The 12,576-nt window shown below is 38.9% G+C and overlaps 1 protein-coding gene across 2 annotated transcripts in view; it reads right to left on the reverse strand.

Annotated features, from left to right (window-relative positions):
* The window catches only part of Cps1 (carbamoyl-phosphate synthase 1), a 187,014-nt gene that overhangs the window by 21,405 nt on the left and 153,033 nt on the right, over positions 1-12,576 (reverse strand). For both annotated transcript variants that reach the window (XM_059278327.1, XM_059278328.1), the window contains 4 exons: positions 9,704-9,898; positions 9,208-9,275; positions 7,159-7,234; positions 3,302-3,379 (listed from right to left, as the gene is read on the reverse strand). In XM_059278327.1, the coding sequence (XP_059134310.1) occupies positions 3,302-3,379; positions 7,159-7,234; positions 9,208-9,275; positions 9,704-9,898 (417 nt within the window). The remainder of the gene's footprint in view (positions 1-3,301; positions 3,380-7,158; positions 7,235-9,207; positions 9,276-9,703; positions 9,899-12,576) is intronic.

Genomic DNA, 12,576 nt, shown 5'->3' on the forward strand with positions numbered 1-12,576 from the left:
TTTGATATATTTGGCAGTGTTTTGAATTATTTGCAAAACAGAAGATGAAGGCCAATTTTTTACTTTATCCTTGAGGCAAATAAAATGACATGCCCTCTCTAAAACATAAAGTACTACAATTCAAGATAAATCACAACTGCTTTATTAAGACAACCAGCAAATTGAAGTGAAACCCTCTTCCAGTTCCCTTTCTTGAAGACAGAAGCATTCAATGTTGCAGCCATTCCAGATGTGATATGGTAAGCTAATTTTATGTTATTGTTTGGGCTACACAATTCTGTTTGGTTGCCCTTATTAATCCAATGAAAGGGCGGGGGGAAGAGTGGGAAATAAGAGAAGAAAATCAGAGATTCAATTAGAAATTTTAGAAAGCAAAGTATTTGAGTGTTTTTATTACACTCAGTGAAACATAAAAGGAATGCCACAGACAAAAGAAAATGAGAATGAAAGATCTATTCAAAAAAGAATGATAAGTGTGGGATGATAATTGATGCTGAATATCATCAAAGAGAAATGCTAACAGTTTGAAATTCGAGGAAGGAGAGACCCATGACACTTCTACTCAGTCTTCAGGGACTTCAAGAGTTGGGTTTTAGGGTTGGTTTTTGTTGTTGTTATTAGGGAGGTGGGTGGTGGGATGAGGTTGTGTGGTGGTGGTGGTTTTGATTGAACAGCTTCCCCACTATGTTCAAACATATGACTTTTAGAATTCTAACCTGTGAATGTTTCAAGATTGTAGGGCCCTGGTCTCCTCCCATATTGAGTAAAGCCGTTGCCTGCTTGCCGACCTTGACCAGATGTCCTCCCTATTCTAATTCCCTGCCGGTATCCACCCTCCTGAATGCTTTAGGGAAGTTCCTTGTTTGTGTATCCTGCATATTGGGCGTTAACAGCTTAGATGCAAGAATGTAGAACATTCAGTAGCAAACTTCTGCCCTCCGGGGATCTCCCATTGTGCTGTAAGCCTGTATTTAAGGTTTCCTCCCTCTTTCAATAAACGGCATTCGGCTGGCACCCGGCTTACAGCTGTGGCGAATGACTCGCTGTTTCTTGTCTCTATTTTTTATCCGCAGCCCCTCGCTCGGACATGGTGAACGGGTGACAGTAACGCGGGCGTTACCGTTACAAATGGAGGTCCCTACCGAGATTCTACCAAGACGTTACCGAGATCCGAGAAAGAAGGGACGAGCTGATGGACACCCGAAAGGTAAGGCTGGCCAGCAATTTAAAGAAAAAAAGAAAAGATAAGGGTGAATTGAAATGGGTGCAGCTAGCTCACAGTCAGTTGATTGGACTGTTGAAGCAGGAAGGCACCGAAGTTAAGAAAGGGCAAGACAGCTAAAGATTTTAAATAAAAAAGGAAATCTTCCCAAAAGAGAAGAGGGAAGGAAAGGAAATTTCCCATTAGAAAAGGGAGAAAAATTTTAATCAAGAAAAAAGGATTTTCCCGGTAAAAAGGGGAAAAATTTTTTGAAACTAGGCCTAAAGATTAGGGCCCTGTAGAGGAAGGATGAAGGAAAGAGAGAAGCCTCTTCCCAGTGGTAATGGAGGAAGAAAAGACTTTTTCCAATTGTAGAATTTTCAGGATAGCTGAAACTCTGAGCTCTTTCTGCAGTGCAGCATCTGAATTACAAAGAATCGGCAGGTAGGCCTCATTGCTGCTGGCTGAACAGCAAGAGAGCCCAGAGGTTAGAAGTTCTGCTGTCTGTTTGCTTATTTTGGTTCAAATGCTTTTTATTTCTCCCTCAGAGTGGGAACAATTCAATATTTAGGATCCCTTCATGGGAAATGTTTTTCTGTTTTTCCCTTATGGTGGGAATAACTCATTAGGTAGTCCCTTCATGGGAGTAGGAAGTTTAAACATGAGTTTGTGTGTGCGGGGCGCGCGCGCCCAGCGTCGGCAGTGGTGGACATGCACAAGATAGCTCGGAGCGGCGGGCGGACAGGTACAGGCCGGTGAGAGGTGGAGCTGCAATGGAGCGCGGCCCGGGCGGGCACCAGCACTAGAGCCTGGGCACTGGACGGAGCCAAAGCTAAGCCACAGCTTCAGCTCGCTCCAAGTGAGCAGAGGCCCAGGAAGGGACTAACGCTAAAAGTTTAAACAGAAATGTGTGTGTGTGTGTGTGTGTGTGTGTTGCATGTCCAGTATGGCTGTGGTCAAAGGCACATGCTGCAGCAGCAGTGTGTGAGATAGCCCGGAGCAGTGGGTGGGCAGGTATGCCAAAGCAGGAGGTGGAGCCACAAGGCCAACAGAATGGACCAAGCCAGCAGAGTCCAGGAGAGGGACTAGCAACTAAAAGTTTAAACGGGCCCAACTTCTGGTGAAAAATGGTTTCGGTCAGACATGGAATGCTAAGTCAATGCTGTTGAACTTCCAGGGATATTAATTATTCATTGTATAAAGGATGTTCTGTCCTTTTGATTGTCTTAATAAATGTTTGGATTCTCATGGTAGATAAACTAAGGAACAGAATTCATAATTGTGAACTATATATTAGGTATGCTCTTGTCTGTTGATCATTACTGAAAATTTGGCTCTACTCTTTAAGTTGCTTTCTGGAAATTCTTGGTTTAATTCTATAGAAATATAACACCTGAAATGTATTGGGTTGTTAGCTTATTAAATAATGTTGCTAAGATAAACCCATAAATAATAATCTCTTACTGATAAAGAGGTTACAAAATTATTTTTCCAGTAAATAAAATACAAGTAAATTGTTTGGTCCACATTGTTAATATTTGGCAATTTACATTAATGTTACTTGGAATCTATAAAAAAGGATCCTCTTTTTAAGATTTTATAAAAATACTCAGAAGTATTACCTAAAGTTACCTCTTCAAATCCTATAGAGATTGTATTTAATGCTTTTATAATTGGTGTATGTAAAAAGGACCATGAAAATAGAAGCTGGTGATAAAATTGCTCGATTAATATTGCTTTCATATTTTAATTGCAAAATGGCACCTATATGTAGAACTGGAGGCTTTGAAAGTATAGGAAAAAGGTGTTTTGACAAACAGTTATCAATGATAAACAGCCTAAGTTAAAAATAAAATTATATGGGATTGAGATTAAAAGATTACTGGATTCTGGTGCTGGACATATCTATAACTTCACAAGAATCCTGAGATCCCAACTGGCCTCTACAAGAAGTCAGGAAAATGACCCGCTGTCTCTTGTCCCTTATTTTTTAATCCACAGCCCCTCGCTCGGACATGGTGAACGGGTGACAGTAACGCGGGCGTTACCGTTACACAAGATGAAAAGACAAAGACAGGAAAAGTGAGAGAGGGTACATACCCGTCCTTCTTTGCCAACAGCATCCATCTCCACTTCCCGGGCCCCCTCAACAAACTTAGTCAACACCACTGGGTGCTCCTGCCAACAACAACAACAACAAATAAATAAAAAACAGAAGCAAAACCTTGAGTACAAATTCCATGCATTATATCAGGTAGCTGCGTAGCTCGAGTAAATAACAAGGCAGTACTTGCAGAAAACTTAAGGCCAAACATACAACAGACGCTCATTAGCCAGTCTGTTTTGTAAGAACGAGGTCATGTTCTGCTTACAGTAGGAGCAAATGTTTTTCTACTACTCTCAGGGCTCAACAAACTGAAAATGAATCCTGAAATCCCACATATCGGTTTCTGAGCCAGTTTGAGAAAAGAGGATGAGACAAATGTAGCGTCTTTCCCTTCTTTGAGAATCACCAGTGCACATCTACTTTTTATGTACCTGTAGGTTATTACTGGGTTAGATTCTTTCTGTCCTTATTTGCTTCTGCAACACTACAACTTCCTAGTCAAAATGTGAGTTAAATGTTTAAGAAATGCGAGTAAGCTTAAAAGAGAGTAATAACGTTCAGTTTTGTTTGTTGGTTTGTTTTCAGTGTGAAGATGAAATCCGTTGTCTGAAGTTGAAAAGTCTCATCCTGCTTTTAGAGTGTGACTATGGCAACTGGATATCAAATCAAATCTCCTTCTTTATTAAGCTTAGCATGTGCTTCTTTGGGCAGTATTCTGGACTGCTTTTCAGTCTTGAATTGCTTCCTGTACCCCGTTGCCCCAGGACAATGCTGAGGTGCCCCTCCATACCCAGATTGTCACTGCTTCCTCCCCACTCAATGAAGAGGATGCCCGATAACCTTGCCAATCTATGTGTCTCCTCCCCTATGCTCTGGGATTCTGCATTCTGGACCACTTGTTGCATTTACCTGTCTCCATGCCTATCTTCCCTATGTGCCCCTTCATCTTTTCTCCTCAATGTCGTCTTTCATATTTCAGCACACCTTCAAAGCCTAGGCCAGGTGCTACCTTCTTGAAGATTTCTTTCAGCCATTCTGGCCACTATGCTAAAAATCATCATCTTATGCATGTGTTAAATTTGACATAGCTCCTTGAACACTGTAAATAGAATTTAAATTTTAAGGTACGTTTCACACTTCTTTCCCCAGGCTTCTCATCATCCTTTATTCTCCACTAAGCCCTAGAATGCTGGTACCCATCTAGTGTCTGTCTTAGCCGCCCCCATCTCCTGTACTTACTCTGTCTGTGATTGTCTCCATTTCCAAAGCTTCACTTCAAAGGATAAGCTATTAACTTCAAAGTCAATATTTATGTCTCTATGTCTGCCATGTCCACCCATCCTCTTTCCTTTAAATTTTACCTTATATTAGTATGTGTATGTATATGGGTCTGTGTGTGGATATGTGCATAAATTAGTCATGCCTGTGGAGGCCAAATGTGATGGATCCCTATGAAGCTCCCCAACATGTATGCTGGAAACCAAACTCAAGTCTTCCTGAAGAGCATTATATATATATATATATATATATATATATATATATATATATATATATATATATATATATATATAATCTTTATCACTAAGCCATCTCTCAGGCCTCACTAACCCATCTCCTCATCCTCAGTTCTAAATATGCACTTCTCTCTGCCTTCGCATGTGTCATCACCATCTGGGTTCCTCTCAGGCTGTCCCATTCAAATGCTCTAACATGAAATACATTTCTTCCACTAAACTGTCTCCTTCTCTAGCATTTGTTATCTCAGCCACATCACGGCTCTCTATCCCTGTTGTCTGGGTCAGAAACTCTGTATTCTCATAATCTTTCAACATTACCCTCTGCCCATTCACCAATTCCCTTCAATGAATACCTTCACTATTATTCTCCGTGTCATTCCAAAGCACTGCCATCTCCACCCTGAACTGCCAGAGTAGCTCACTAACCCTTTTCCATGAATTCAGTTTTGCTCTGTAATTCATCCTTTCTGTACTACAGCAGTACAGTCGGTGCCATATTTTATGTCCTAGATATGTAATGAATGCTTTATCCGTGTTTTAGAAAACCTATGGTCTTTCTCATCTTCAACCTTTTACATATGCTATCTCTTTCTACTCACACAACAGACTTTAACCCGATTAACTCTGAATCAATTATCAGATATTAGCTTTAAAAATCCCTCCTCAAGAATTGAACAAAATTTTTACAGTCTCCCTCAGCATCCCACCTCTTCTCTATTGCAATACTTGTATCGAATTATAATTATTTCATACTTTCATGGTACAAGCAAAGAAAATCTGTGAGTGCAGATAGTGTATGTATATATGGGGGGGGAGTATAGCCACAAATATGGTATATGTGTTTATATGTGTATATGTATACATAGATATGTAAATATGTAGAGATAAATACAGATGAATTACTAGATTATCTTTACATGAGAATATCTTTTGATAGTGAGAACAAAACAATATCTTTTAGTTACTATATATGAATGAGTAAATAAAGGAACAATGTATAGCATTAATTTTACTCTAAATATGTAGAGTTGAATATCATGGGTTCTGTTGTAGCATGATGGAGAGACTTGAACTAGAATAGATTCCATAAGGACATCTCTATTATAAAACTGTGGCCGTGTTTGGGTTCATTTGACATGTTGACAGAAAAATAAAATTAAGTCTTCTACCGAGTGGCAGTCCTCTGAGGCTGAAATATTCTTGGCAGAGGAAAAAAAAAAGAACCGTATCCCATTCCTCAAATATAGGGTATAGTTGCTGGCCTTTCTTTAAAGGAACAAAGTGGGATCTTGGACAGATATTAAAGTATAAAAGTTAGTTAACTGACCCATTGCAGAGATATCCTTAAGTAATTGATTTCCATACAAATGTAAGTTCTAACACCAATGATTTCCTTTCTTTAGATTTTACGTTTTCTCACTCATTATCTTTCTCCACATTCTCCATGGTCAGGCATCCTTGATGAACAGCTATCACAGAGGAAAGGGGCCCAGGTTCTTGTGTTCAGAACAATCTATGCTCTTTTCCCACTTTGAAATGCTTCTAACTTCATTCTTCAGCTCCCTTCAAATTCCACTTGCCTAACATCAAACTCTCCTCTGAATTGTTCTTTTTTTTTTTTAACCCAACTAGACTTTGAAAGCTTTTTAAAGGAAAACATTACTTTCATCCTCCATGGTGCGAGGTCTGCAAATCAATAAACCCTGCTGGGTAAATCTTAAATGGAGCACACCAAGGTAACACCAAAGGAGGGAGTAAAAGCTTGGGGCAGTTAAGAAAGGTGTCTCAGTCACTACAAAATTATAAACATTTTTATTAACTCACAGATGCAGTGTGCTAGAATGGAAGAAGAAATCAATAGGTGAGCGAGGGGACTTACTAATAAAGCTGCATGGCTGATTAAGGCCAATCCCCAGGTGTGAGAATTAAAAGCCAAGGAAGCTTTCACCAGATAATGGTAAACATGTCTGGATAGTCCTGGAGACTGGGAGTCCCAGGAATAACTTGACCAGCGTGGAACTCACGAAAAAGACAAGATACTTAAGCATCCAGCATGGGTGCTCAGCCATTCACACTCCCAGAGTCTCCAAACAAATTAATCTGGGTGATCAAAGACTCACAGGTCTTCCTTTTATCCACTCACTCTAAGAATTGAGTCATCACCTAAAGCCTTTATTTTTTCCTTTTTAGTTTTTCATTCTTATGTGTAAGAAACAAGTACACAGAGAGGAGAAGAATGGAAAGTGATTTTACCAACTTCGTGTGAACACAAAATCTGTGTAGAAAACTAGGCACCAATTGGTCAGAGTCAGTGAGAGGAAACGGGACACTACCTGAGAGACTCGAGTGGCTTCCTCAAGGAATCTTTTCATCTCATCCTCAGAGAATACCACGTTCATGGCAGACCCACTGGGAAGGGTGGAGAGAAAAGCAGGTGAGTTTTCTTTACCAGTTCAAAAGTAAGGTATATTACAGTTTATTGAACAAGTCCAAGCAATGTCTAATTCCAATATGGTAGAAGAAAGAAAGGTATCTTTTTTCTAAACTGAGTTTTTATTCCATGTAATCACATGGTCAATAAATCAAAGTAAAAAGTCAATAAACTTTTGGAGTGCCCCCCTCCAAACCCTGCTGCTCCCAGCAGGTGTAAAGCCTCAGAATTATACTGCCTGATTCACAGCATCAATACTTTCCTAGTTCCAGGTAGACCTTGACAGTTAACAGGATTCAGTCAAGAACACAATTTCTCTCACCCTGTTTCTTCAGTGTTTTTGATCCACGGCTAATCTTAACCTATTGGCACTCTGCAAGGCAGGTCATTTTTTTAGCCTCTATAACAATAGAATCGATTCTTCAGTAACATTTGCAAAAACAATATGCAATCTCTGACTGAAATGTATTCACGTGTGTCCTTCCTTCTACATAGCTAAGACACAATGGTATCATAAATAGATTTACTCTGAAATTTTGACACTTTCAAAATGACATGGGAAAGTAGGAAAGGACAAGCATTGGAGTAAGGGAGAAAAATTACTTCCTTCCTCCTTGAAAAGGTAGTAATTTTCTTTCTCTTCTCTAATTACTATAAAGTTCCACATGAAGCAATTGCTCTATGGCTTGTGAGGGGTTGGCTAAAGCAATGAAGTCGAGGACTTCAGCACAGGAAAGTGGAAGTGCTGTGGGCTGTTCTGTATGGCAAATATGTTAATAAATAAAACACTGATTGGCCAGTGGCCAGGCAGGAAGTATAGGCAGGACAAGGAGAGAGGAGAATTCTGGGAAGTGGAAGGCTGAGTGGGAGAGAGACACTGCCAGCCGCCGCCATGACAAGCAGCATGTGAAGATGCCGGTAAGCCACGAGCCACGTGGCAAGGTATAGATTTATAGAAGTGGATTAATTTAAGATATAAGAACAGTTAGCAAGAAGCCTGCCACGGCCATACAGTTTGTAACCAATATAAGTCTCTGTGTTTACTTGGTTGGGTCTGAGTGACTGTGGGACTGGCAGGTGACAGAGATTTGTCCTGACTGTGGGCCAGGCAGGAAAACTCTAGCTACATGAAAGACAGATATAACGTGCAATATTCAAAGACTTTCTTCCAACCCTCTTTAAACACATGCCTATTGTTTAAATTGAATTACATTAATTCTTCAAAGTAGTATTATTAAACTGGTTTACACAAAACGTCATTTCAATAAAAGGGCACTTTTCCTCTTTTTTTTTGAAACTTCTCATTATTTGAAAGGATCCCATCTGAAATTCCATTCACACTTCCAAATTGTGCACAGCAAATTGTGTTTCTCTTATTATCCCCCGTTCAGAGAAGTGATTCCTTACATGTAGTAACATCTGAAGAGACTAAGTGATAATTCACAACTTTCCCTTTGATGATAGAACTTAGTTTCAACGTTTAATATAAAAGATCCTCACTGCCCATGTTCCTCGCCATCATAATTCATCTATTAGAAAAACCTGATCTCAAAAAGCTCAAAAAAATCAAAACAAAGGCACTATCTAAAGATGATGATGGTAGTCAAAAAGATGCTATCAGTTCTGACTACCAAAAATAGATGATGCCAAGAGATGTTCCAGTATGTGTTTTAATATTTTCTAAGTAAAACTGTCCCTTTTTAGTTTGGCAAGGTAAGTCTGTTAGCTGTGTTGCTTCTAGATGAGGATGGTAGTGCCTCTTTGTTATCAATCCCTGAAGAAAAGTTAAGCTGAAAAACTGAACATTTGTCCTCAAACTTTCTGTGTTGCTTTAGAGACTGTGGCTGGATTAACAAATTACTGCACACCAAAGCCTAGTGTTCTTAGCATGCAGCAAGTATTTCTGTATCTCGCAGTTTTTGAATCATTGTTCTGGAAAACAATATTTTACCTCAAAACATAGGAAGGTCTCAGTAAGCAGGGATAGCCCACAGAGTTTGCAAATTCCAGTGCTTCGTTCTAATTCATAGGGAAAAAAAAAAAAACACAAAGGGTATGAATAGTTTAAAATATGCAATAAAAATGCAGACTTGTATCATTAGATCAAGGGGTAACCTAACTCTTTTTATTCCTCCTCTCAAAAGACTCCATTAAAATGTAAATTGGACACCAAGATACATAAAATTCCTAGTTTCTCATTCTAAATATCAAATCTAGTTCAAAAATAGTTTGAACTTCTTTTCATTGTCTGAATCTTAATGAGAATGCTGCTGTCTATTTATAATCAGCATTTAAGTGCAATCATGGAAACACAGCTACTTTACAGTAAATTCACTAAGCGTGGCGCGCGTTCCACCTGCCCTCTAGTTAACTTCGCTAGTAGTTAACATTCAGGTTATGACTCTTCAAAAGAGAACATTAAAATGAGACATTGTTCCTCCCCTTACCAATGTGTTAACAGCTTTCCATGGAGCCTGGGCCACCTTTAGCTCATCCAAGACAGCTGAGAAGATGGAGCGGTCCTCAGCCCTATCGATCTGCAGAGGGCTCGTGCCCATGATCTTGACACCATTCTTGTACAGGGGGACTGCCAAGTTGTTTGGAATCTGGCCTCCGACGGATATGATGCAGCCATTACATGCCTGGAAGAGATAATCCACAGTATCAGCCACTGGTTAACTTGAGCAGGAATGGACAGCTGTGCTAATAATATTGACAGCATTTCCTCACTAAAATATTTATCACAATGGTGAGAGTTTCATCCAGTTTACCAAGGGAGAAGAATATTATAGATTCGAACACAATGGATAAGTATAACTTGTTTTGACTTTGTAGAAATTTGCAGCCTAAAATCTATGCAAAAGCTCCACAGAACTATACACAAATATCACTTGAGACATTTTCATGGACATTTTTTTTAATCAAATAGATGAGCTGCATCATGTGCTTGTCACTATAATCCATGGACAACTAATAATCCACTATAATCCATGATTTCCTGGTACACTCTTGCCATTCTCAAATAAATACCTATTTTTCAATTTGCCCCTTTACTCAGAGTTCTTGCAAAGTTCCCTATACCTAGAGAATAAAGGACACACTCCTACCATTTAATACTTCCCACTCTTATCCATCATTGGTCCATTCAACCCAGTGAGAGTACTCTATTCATTATCTACAACTATGTATGTTACTACTAACAAATTCTTGACACCACCAAAACTCTCAGGCTGTTGTTCTCTTTTTATGCCCTCAGTTATTTAGCCTCTAACCAACTCTATGTTCAAGTCCATCTACTTCTCACCTCTCCTCTGACATCCTAAAGACCATCTCTTTTCTTTGGCTGATACCTTGACATCTCTTCCCTGTACTCAACAAAGCATTTTAGTTCCAATTTTCTGCCTACCTACTTTATAAGCACACACATATATAGAGATATATATCTCACTAATTCTTAAGGCTTCCTAACACTGTTGTTGGACCGGTGAGAAAGAGCCAAGGTGTGATAGCTAACAGAGAACTAGACTTGCAGGTAACAGTTCATTTCTATATCATTTCATCCAGTGTACTGCCCCTTCATCCTGAGGTTCAATCATTTTGTCTATAACATTGTACAGTAACATCACTATGATTCACATAGGTGGTATGTGGATTAAATAAGATGATACACCCTCAAAATCCTGTATACATTGTAAGTTTATAAATAAATAAGATATTAATATAAAAAATATGACAGCCAGTAAGTATTGGGCTTAACATAATTAGTATTTGCCCTAATGACCTACCAATGAATATTGATGGAATTGTTGAAGTGATTAATTCATGCCAAATTATTTTATCATGATTTGAAATTGCTTTTGAATTATTCCTATAAGGAATGAAGCTAATATATCTCTGGTGACAATTACAGTATTGCCTAAACAAACACACTGCAAGTGAATTCTTAAAGGCATTGTAAATGGTATTGAAAATAATAACCAACCATTCTGTGTATTTATAAGTGTTCACATCTTTCTTTACCACCTTTAAAAAATTCATTCAACATCCATCTTTGCAAAGCCTTTAAAAAACAATTATTCTCTTTACTATCATAATCCTTGCTTCTCAGTATTTTGGGTTTATTGGGAATGCTGTTAAGACATTGAGGCTTAAAAACAAATTTCCCATTAAGCATATACAAAATCTTCCATGTGAAAGACTTCAAAGAAATTAAAAACAGGATCCATTTTGACTAAAGTAGAGCTTGAAGTTGAACAAAATTGTTTGAATAAATATATCAATATTTTAATTTTTTATTAAACTCATTTCTCTTTTTCCAAGAAATTAACAACTTTCAAAGCAAGAATAAGATAGGAGCTACTATGCTTATCCCTTAACTGTGTATTCTGAAGTGTCGTTTTATCTTCACAGTATCTTTGTGGGATGGTTGTTATCAACACTGTTGTGTAGCTAAAGAACCTGAGACCCACTGAAGACCAAGTCTCAGTCTCTCTCTCTCTCTCTCTCTCTCTCTCTCTCTCTCTCTCTCTCTCTCTCTTCTCTCTGTCTCTCTCTCTCTGTCTCTGTCTGTCTCTCTCTCTCTGTCTCTCTGTCTCTGTCTCTCTCTTTCTGTCTCTCTCTCTCTCTCTGTCTCTCTCTCTTGTTTTTCAAGACATAGTTTCTCTGTGTAGTCCTGGCTGTCCTGAAACTCACTCTGTAGACCAAGCTGGCCTCAAATTCAGAGATCAGAGATCCTGCTGCTTCTGCATCCCTAATGCTGGGATTAAAAGTGTGCACCACCATTGCCAGGCATTCAAGTGTGTCTTATTTGGCTAACTCAGAGCTGACATATGGATTCAATGCTGTAGACTGTGAAGGAGCTACACTCATGTAATATACCAAATATCTAAATGCTAGACCAACTATACTCGTTTTCAGACATGATTGACATTAGAGGATAAGAGAACTATTTGTAAAACATTCTTTTGGAAGATGGTAGACAAAACAAAATCTTTCATTACCAATCCAAATTCTCATTATGCATCACTGGGAAGTTGACTCACGTCCACAAGGGGGCTACAGATGAAAATGTGGGGTCTGTGCAGGGCTTGCCCGTGCAGCAAGAGGAATTCAATGTGAGAGCATATTTGTTGAGCAAAGCTGATGTAGAACCATTTCACAGAAGACACCAATCTTAGATCAGTGGTTTCTCAACCTGTGGGCTGCAACCCCTTTAGAAGTTGAATAACAACCCTTTCACAGGAGTTGCTTATCAGATACCCTGCATATCAGATATTCACGTAACAATCCATAATAGTAGCAAAATTAAAGGTCTGAAGTA

The sequence above is a fragment of the Peromyscus eremicus genome, chromosome 13, assembly GCF_949786415.1.
Source record: "Peromyscus eremicus chromosome 13, PerEre_H2_v1, whole genome shotgun sequence".
NCBI classification, from domain to species: Eukaryota; Metazoa; Chordata; class Mammalia; order Rodentia; family Cricetidae; genus Peromyscus; species Peromyscus eremicus.